Source organism: Mesitornis unicolor, unplaced genomic scaffold (genome assembly GCF_000695765.1).
Source record: "Mesitornis unicolor isolate BGI_N332 unplaced genomic scaffold, ASM69576v1 scaffold10178, whole genome shotgun sequence".
In the NCBI taxonomy this organism is placed as follows: domain Eukaryota; kingdom Metazoa; phylum Chordata; class Aves; order Mesitornithiformes; family Mesitornithidae; genus Mesitornis; species Mesitornis unicolor.
In genome coordinates, this window is record NW_010202534.1 from 1 (window position 1) to 9,296 (window position 9,296).

At 39.0% G+C, this 9,296-nt stretch overlaps 1 protein-coding gene across 1 annotated transcript; it reads right to left on the bottom strand.

Annotated features, from left to right (window-relative positions):
• Positions 1-715: 715 nt before the first annotated feature.
• LOC104545318 (signal transducer and activator of transcription 1-alpha/beta-like) lies at positions 716-8,046 on the bottom strand (the record flags this gene model as incomplete). The annotated part of the gene is made up of 8 exons (XM_010190424.1): positions 7,919-8,046; positions 7,151-7,295; positions 5,841-5,939; positions 3,906-4,001; positions 3,098-3,176; positions 1,901-1,992; positions 1,164-1,315; positions 716-874 (listed from the first exon to the last, which is right to left on the bottom strand). Coding segments are annotated over exons 1-8 (950 nt in total), but the record flags the coding sequence as incomplete, so codon positions are not given.
• Positions 8,047-9,296: the final 1,250 nt, after the last annotated feature.

Below are 9,296 nucleotides of genomic sequence, written 5' to 3' on the forward strand. Positions count from 1 at the left end.
GTCCCTTCCAACTCCTAAGATTCTGTGATTGCCTTCAAAAGCAGTACCTGTATTTTCCAATTGAAGATTAGTGGTCAAAGCATCTGAATGAGACTCTGGAAACCTGGGTTCTAGCCCCCTATAACAAGGTGTTACCTACTGTGTCTAAGCCCTTGCTCTTACCTGCTAGTTTTCTGTCTTCTGCAGCACAAATTCTTGTCACTGTATGTTTACAGAATGGGACTCTGGTCTTATGTGGGGCAACTATTGGTTACAGTGACTTGTATCATAGAGATGGTACAGTGATACAGTTGGCCTCCCTATGCTGGAGACAAGAGGATGCACCCAGAGACAAAGGGTTTGAGGATCTAGTGTGTACTTACCTTGGGCATAGCTTGTTGCGGATGGCTTCTTGTCTCTATTTACTTGAACTTTGCAGGGCCGAAGCTTAAAGCAAGAAAAGGACTAACAGACTAGGAGTTGTAACTCATATATATTGCAGCTATCCCGCTAACTTAAATGATGACTTATCACAAACCCTTTCCATGGGCCTAAACCTGTGGAAACCCTAACTAGGGTAAATCTCAAAACTGGTCATTTAGTTTAATGTTTGTGGGAACTTGGGAGCCTCAGAAAATGCAAAGTTAGTGTGCAGGAAATACAGAGGGAGCAGAAGGAAAGATGCTCTCCATCCATTCATTCATGCAAACACAAAAAGACCGTTCTTGTTTGTTACCTCTGGATGAGTTGTTTGAAAAGATGGTATGTTCGGTCCTGCAGAACTTGTTTATTTTTTGTGATGGGATCAGACTCATAGGTAAACTTCTGTTCCAGTTCCTCAAGCTTTTTGAGCTGCTGACGAACTTGCTGTAGACTTTCAGCAACAATGGTGAACCTACAATTACACAGTCTTATTACTTCTAGTATGTTTTTGTATTGTAATAATGCTGAGACACCAGACAGGTGACTGTCCCTAAGGACTAGGCAGTGCACAGAGAACACTTCTTGCTAATTGGAAATGTGGTAATAAAAATCAATGAAATGTAGTTACGCTGTTATGTTATTCTGTTATGTTACAGAATGAAAATGTGTAATACAAACAACTGGTATATTTCATAGATCTGGTGTTTCTCCATAACACACTACAAGCTCCTGGCCAATGCAGTCCTTAACTAGAGACTTACCAGTTCTGTAGCTGGTCAAGACAGGCATTGGGTGGACCACCAATACATGCAGTCTGTTGCCTGTGTTTCCACTCCACCAGCTCCTCATTAATAAGAGCACTCTGTGTGTGCTCTGTGGTGTTCAGTAGCTGTACTATCTTGTTCACCACTTCCTATAGAGAATATTAATTAATTTCCTGTATAAAGTAATTTTAATAAACAAAATACTGTTTTACTAATGCTATCTGTCTTGCAAAAACTTTGCAAGAGGATATCTCCTAAAACACCTGCTTCTTTTTAGCTGGAGTATTTGCTAGATTAAGTGGAGGAACAATGTATATTCAATATTGCTGAATTCTGAAGACCCACTGTCTCGCATTCACATGTCCCAAGTGTGTATCTGGGGTCACCCAGTACTTGCTGTAGATCTGAGCACTGCAATGAGAGTGCTCACTCAATTTAACACTAATATAGATGCAAAGTTTTTAATTGGCTTTTTTCTGAAGAATATGATTATTGATATGAAACATCTCCCCCCTCACTGTTCTTTTAACTTTACCTGACAGAGTTTGATAAAGATTGGTAGAAGAGAGTTGCTTACAGAGATTCTAGATTTTCAGTGAGGATGAAAAGAATGAAATTTTAGTTCAACTGATAGTAGTACAAAAGCTTTCTTCCATATAATTTATGTAAACCCAATGAAAATGCACATGCATTCAAAATGAAGTGCTGTTGTGTTCTGAAAACTAGAGCCCTACCTTTCTCTTGAGGCCAAGTGATAAAAACATCTTATTGAGATTCATCTGTTCTTTCTTATATTCTTCCTGTGACACACTGTTGGACTCGTGTTCTGTAAAATAAGTGCAAATTGAGGCTGAAGGAGTACAACAGGTCAAGCCCTTGTGAAAACAGGGAATTATGGGTGGGGAAAACTGGTTGGGAGGAAGAGGGGACCTGCATGGCTAATGTCAGGTGAAGAATAACTTTAAAGCATAAGGAAGGAAATACTTACTGCCTCCTATACCTTTTTGTGTTTCCTCCTTTCCCCCTTCTGAAAGGATAGGGTCTACACTTAAAGCACTAATGCAAGGAAAAGCCATTATCCCAGTGAAGTAATGGAGACATGAGTTTGGTTTTTACAGCAAGAACCCGATTTAAAATAATGATTATATTGTGTAAAGAGGCACACAGAGCATTTTGTTCTCATGCTGACTTCAGACATAAATGACTTGCATTACTTAACCTGGCAACAGATGTTAACTGTTATTTCAAGGGAAGATGTTTACAGACTCTTGAGGGTAGCCCAGGCTGACAGATCCTACCCAGTTGCCCTAGCTACTGTCTCTGCTCCCTACTGACCTTAAGTTAGAGGTTCCTGTCTGTCTCACAGAAGTGCTACCTGCCTCCAAGTACAAAGTGCAGGATTGTGGTTCAGTGGCTCTCCATGGTATCTTCTGAATAATGTCCCTCTTGAGGGACAGTCAACTGCCAATTTGTGTTGGAAACTTAAACCTTTTCTAGAACAAAGTAGTCAAAGAGAGACAGATCTATATAATGAAACCAGCATGGACTACAGCTGCGTATGTGTCCTTCAGTACACAAGAGCCTACAAAACTTGAAGCAGGGAAGGCATTTGCGAAATACAAGTTGGCAAAGAAATGTAAAATTAACTATTGAGATGTATGGTTAAAATGGTCATGGAGTTTATAGGGTTTGCTATTTCTAGTAGGAAAAGGATGTAAAGGACAAAGGACTGCTGTGTTAACAGAGGCTCTCCTCTTGTACAAACAGACGCATGCAGAGAATGCATTTTCAGGAACTGAGTTTTAGCAGAAAGCAGAATTAGTAAAGGATTACGCTATCAGTAAGTCTGACTACCTATCATTAGGTTTTGCTTTCTGACAAGACAGGAACTTATGTACTATATGCAATAGAGTATGTCCCTGATTACTCACCTCTGTTCTGCCAGGTCTTACATTTAAAATCATATTCATCTTGCATATCCTCTAATGTCTTGATGTCTTGTTCCACATCCTATAAAGCACAAATCAAAGTGGTCACAATTATTCAATACTTTCGTGTAATGGAAAACTTCTGATTAGGAACTGCCTGACACCAGACACTTAGAGATGAAGTCCAGTTTCACAGCAATGCTTTTGCCTGAAACTCCCTGAAAGGAAATACCCCTAAACTTTATCACCTTCTATTCACCCTCTCTTCTTCTTCTCAGCTAACTAAAATCTGCTAATTACAAAATATGGAAAAGCTGTCATTGTCTAACTATGTAAGGTCACATAATTCTGGCGAACCTGTGGAACAGCACACAGCGTTTTAAACAAACTTTCAATTTCTTAGGTATTGTTTGGAGAAAAGCTTTTTGTCAGGATAGTGTTTGTTAAGACAATAAATACCCATAGGCTAACTTACAAATCTATCTTCTAGTTAACGACAAAATGGTCAGTATATGATTTCTTAAGAGTTTTCCCTCAGTTGCTGGTGCTTCAGATGGGTAAAATGTTTTTGTTGCTAAAACTCAAGCACAACAAATTTCATTTAGCTAAACCAGTCAAATCCCAATCTGTATTATGGTACTATTGACAAAATGATTACTTTCTATTTTCAAACAGTCACTGGTGAGACTTGAAACCAAATCATTATCTTATTTTACTTGTCATTTTAAAAAGTCTTATTTTATGTACTGAAAGCTTTTCAACATGTATGTATCAACAAGTGCCACTTTTTTAAAAGTTATACTATACTTACCACAACACTGTTTTTTACAGCCTTAACTTTTGCATCAAGCTCCTTCTGTTTGTCCAGCATCCCAATCACAGTGTTCTGTATGCCCCCCACTTCCATCTGAGGGAAGCAAGCAGAACAAGAAGTCAAACCTGAGTGACCCATGACAGTGTATACTTTTTTTGTATTGTAAGTTAGTGGCTTTTGTTTGCAAACAGCTTGATGAAGCATAGCTTATTTTGTTTTACAACATAAAATCAAGTTCAAGTGAAAGAAAACAGAGGAGGATTAAAAATATCTGTGTGGTAATGCTGCATTTTCTTATCATACCAATATAAAGCTACAAACAAATTCTGTTTCCTCTTTGCACAGCTACATTCTTTCATTTGCTTATCTTCATGTATCTTCTGAATGTATTTAAAGAAATCTGCAACTCTGAATGTTGGATGACATCTATATTAGATGTTATATAGGATACAGGATATTGGGAGAAACGGGCTAAGAGCAAGAACAAAATAGATCTGTGTCAGACAAATGGGGTAACCTCGTATGCAATTTCTTTCATACAGGGCATTCAAGCACATTTTAGATCTCTGTATAGTTTCTTTGAAAGCTGACCTCAGTATCATTAGGAAAGCTTATTGTATGACATCACTTAGGGACAGTTGCAGTAATTTCAAAGACAGGATTTTTGGCTTCACACATTAGCAGTACTATTGGTGTATAGTATGCATTGCTGCTCTGACTTACACTTCAACTTAAGCTAAGGTCATCTAAAGTATTTATTTTGGCAATCTGAGCATACTCTAACACTTGGAATTCTCCTTTAGGTTTTATGATGCTTATAACTGTGTTTGCTCTGCATTTTATCTTCTCAGCTTTGGAAAATAAGAATGGGCATGATGTTGTACCTAGTGCCAACAGTAAGTACAGGATGACTTATTTCCCTTTTTGATGACTCATATGTATAGCATACTGGAAAGGCAGTTGCGTGTGCTTAACATCATGTGCCAGAACAGAAACTGAACAGCTGTGCTGCAGCTACAAGGCATCGGGGAATGGCTGTGTCAGTCAGAGTTTGAGGAGTTGGTTTTTGGACAGTGTTGCATTAGAACTCTTGTGGAAAGGTTATGCCTGAGTGCTCTTCCCACTCTCTATAACACATTCAAAAGGGAAGTATTTCATTAAAGGAACTTAATATGGTTGGTGTGTCATCCCTTTATTACTACATAAGTGGATTACATCTAGCTATATAGTTTGCATGCCTTTCTCAACTGCAGAATTTCTTTTATTGCAAAACAGCTCTCCTTGCCAAGGAGGAAAAAAAGCCAAAAACCAAACCAAAACAAAAAAAACAACAAACAAAAAACCAACCCAAAAAGATGAAGTCAAAGAACAGATGAAGAAGGAGAAAAATATGGCTTTACCATATGGTAATGGTTGGCTTCACTAAAAAAAAAATAAATTAAAAAAATAAAATATATATGTACTTGGGAGATAACTGGGAAGGAGACTGATGCATCATATTCCTGGAGACACAGTCCAGAGAAGCACCAAGCCTCAGTTGCTTGATAGATAATAAATTCAGGAATAAAATGCAGAAGAAAAAAGCTAAGATCTTGTTGGAGAAATAAAGCAAGCACAAATTATTGAATTGTAATAAAACCTGATAAGCACATCCAGCTATAGTACAGAAGCATTAAAAATTTTAGCTTTCACATCACTCAAGGAATAAAATTTACTTCTTGGCCACTTCCCCTCTAAATGTCTCACGTTGCACAAACAAGCAACACTGTCCAACTGGTACATATTAGTGTTCACTCTTCTGTCTTTAAAAGACTTGTTGTTGGACAGAGAGAGGACAGCTTCTTTCCTCTTTCAGTCTTCTTCCACTCTCTCTGACCCAAATAATAGGGAAGGGCAGCTACAACTGCAGTAGACATTCCAAGACTAAGTCACCTGATTTGACAACTGGGCACTGTTCAGTATTTTCCTCTCTTCTTTCAGACAGTTGTAGATGATCATTGCCATGTGTATTGGGTCTTCCTGGAAGTTATCCTGGCATGAGAGACAATGTATTGTTAAAGTTCGTACTCGTAATCTCTTGTCCTTCAGTAAACTGGCAAAAAGATTAGTGGGCAACTGTGTGAGATCAGGGCATGCATTGGTCATAGCATGCTCCAAGACTACAGACAGTGTGACAGCTGCAACCCTCTCCAAGATACAAAGAGATGGGACTTGGCACAAAGCAATAGGGAAGGGTCAGAGACATTACTGGAGAAGTGAGATACTACCCTACAGTCCTAGAAAGTTTATCTTCTCTTGAGAGTCACCCTCCCACACCTTTGAAGTACAGCTGTTGGTTCTGAAGGATGGTTGTTCTAGTTTGATAGGTACAGGTCTTGCTCAGTGACATAAAGGAGATCTGATAGCTGCCACTTATGAACATGCAGCCAAGGTTGGATATAAATTAAACCTTATCATTTTACATGCATACGAAGTCAAAACATGCTCTGTCCTGCTCTGCCCAGGATGGTGGCTACCCTGGAGGTTGCTGAGCTGTACCAGCCTTCTTGACTGATCTTTCATTGCTGATCTATAGTTACTATCAGATAAATACAGCCTAGTCATGCTTTCTTCTCCTCAGAAAACACTTGCAGAGTCACAGACTTGTGGTGAGGAGAAGCTAGGTGTGTGGGAAATAGGCTGTGGAGAAGGTGTAGAAGATCCTCTGGCACAGAGCCCTACAGGGAGGACTGACTAATGAAAGTAATGAAGTCCATGAAGGATATGTTCTGCCCTGCCACTCACTATCAATTGCTTAGGTCCTTTTCTTTGTCAGTAAAATACAATACACAGAGGTGCTATCTAATGACAAGTTCTTTGCTATTAACTGTAATTCTGCAGTTACATGGGAAGGATTTCTTCTCCTCTGTATTTAATACATCAGAAGCTTGTTAGGACATGGAGGAAACAGCTGGGGAAGGGATGGGGTAAATGAAACTGCATATAGTACATACCTTACAAAGTATAACTAACTTTCTTTCTAGAGTTCTCAGAAACCGCAACTCTACTGGTAATGAAACTAACTTTCTAACCGTAGCCATTTAAAACAAAAATAGAGCAACATTTGAATTCTGGCTTTTAAAAATAGGATTCTCATGCATTCTCTGTGAAAATCTTTTATGACAGGGTAGTTTGCTTAAAGGCATCCAACTGCACTACTGAAGCAATTCAAGCAAATGTATAGGCACATATCCCAGGCATACCTGAAGATTACGTTTGCTTTTTCTTATGTTGTGTTGCAGCAAAAAGTTGTTTTCTATCAAGAATCTACTAAATTGATCATCAAGCTGTGACAGTAGGTCATGGAATAACACCGTAGCAAAAGATACGTTGTTGGCTGCATGTTCCCTAGAATAATTTAAGGCATGATTGTGTTAAATACACTTTCAATACAGCATTCAAGAAATGCATACATGAGCACTTTATTTTTGATCCCCAATTACAGTTGTAGTATATGCAAACAGTGTTACCTTCCACCGTACGGCAGCTTCATTCTCTTAACTTTGACTTTACTCTCCTTGATACAGAAATGTTGTTTTTCTCTGCATTATTCTTGCCACATTCTGTGCAATTCCATTTATTCATTCCATGCACATCAAGAAGCTAAAAGTGAACCTGATGCATGTGCACGTTGCACCACTGTTCTAAAAGACACTCCACAGAAACCTTGGCAAAAGTTCAAAGTCTGCAAACAGTGAGAGACTGAGGTGCCAATGGAGTAACTGATTGGTCTTAAAACAGTCACTTTTGTTACAGACCAATTGAGGGAGACACAGTACACTTGCTACTCTAGATGTCAGGCCTCTCTAGAAAGCCCCGAAGAGAGGCAGGAATACAGGCTATAGTACCCACACAGCTACTGAAGCATCCTACTGGCAAGGGTTCACACAGCAGCTTGTTTCCCCAGTATTCTGCTTCTCATATAAGAACATAGCTTATCACACAACCTGAAGGACAATTTCTATGCTTACCAATCCTGGTTTTCCAGCCACTGTGCCAGGTACTGCCTGATTTCCATAGGAAAGCTGTCATCGTATAGCTGGTGAACTTGCTCCAAAAACTTGGAATCAAGTTGCTGTAGCTGGTACCACTGAGTCATTCTGAGGAGGGGAAAAAAAAGAAAAAAAAACCAATGAAAATGTTTAAGTAGTATCTTGACTGAACTGATGAAAAGTAACTCATTTAAAGTTTTCATGAACAATGGCAAAATTGGAGAAGTAGGAAGGAAAAGTGTTTCCAGCAAACAAAACCATATTATTTTCAGATGTAACAATTTTAGAAAGCTAATCATAAAAACTGAATACAACTTCTTCTGTGTTTGTTTTTTTGTTGTTGTTTTGGGATTTTTTAAGAAAAGCAAATTAAAAGTGTGCTATTGCATGAAAAAAATAACTCAAAACTTTTTTTTTTCTTTGAACCCCCTTTCACAGCATGAAGGGTAGCGGTAGTGTTCCTGCTCTCTTGCTTAGTAGGGATTATGGGAATGAGGACGTGTGTGTTCAATACCTGCACCCTGCAGGATCAAGATCCTGTACGTGGAATTTCACTTTTTGTTGGTGCAGGTATATTCCCCATCACCAAGAGGCAGGAAAAGTGTGAGTGGAAAAATCAAAGAAACCTCTAGGAGCCCATTTTCAGGTGCTATTTGTGTCCTCACTTACCTGCTCTGAAAATGGACTTGACCTCAAGTCACTTTAAATGTAGAAGTATTGCAGAGCTGGTTTTTTTACGATACACTTGAGTTCTCATGATCAATCTTTTGTGATAACTAATCTCTGCAGCAGACATGTTACACAAAATGAACTAATATGACTGACAGAAGCCATGCTGTACAATAACATTTCTATGACAGAGTGGCTGTACGTTCTGGTATATGGTCTCCAGCTACAGGTTAGCACCTTGTAGTAGGAATGGCATGTAAAGATATGTCCAAGGAACAGTCCATCCTGAGAACATGGGTGGTGAGATGCAAGTCCACTTGCATCTGAAGCTTTTAAAACAGGGCGGTAAGACCTATCCAAGGAACAGGGTAACACTGGGGTGAAGGACTATCTTATACATGACTTCCTGTCAAAGCCATTGGTGTTTGAATGTCAGTTCCCTCAGCTGTCGAGTAGCATATGTCATATGTGAGAAGTGAGCATGAGTTAAAAACGCTATTATGTTTTATGTGAGGGCTTTGAGGATTTCGATGTGCATGGGATTCAGGTTACAGCTAACATAGCATTTGAGTATGCTGTAGTGGCACCAAGGCAAACAGTTAAACTTGACAGTGGTGAGGAAAGCTGGAAGAACTTCTCAGTGAATGAAGTTAGTCTGTTGTTGTTTGTTTGGTTTTTTTCTCCTAGT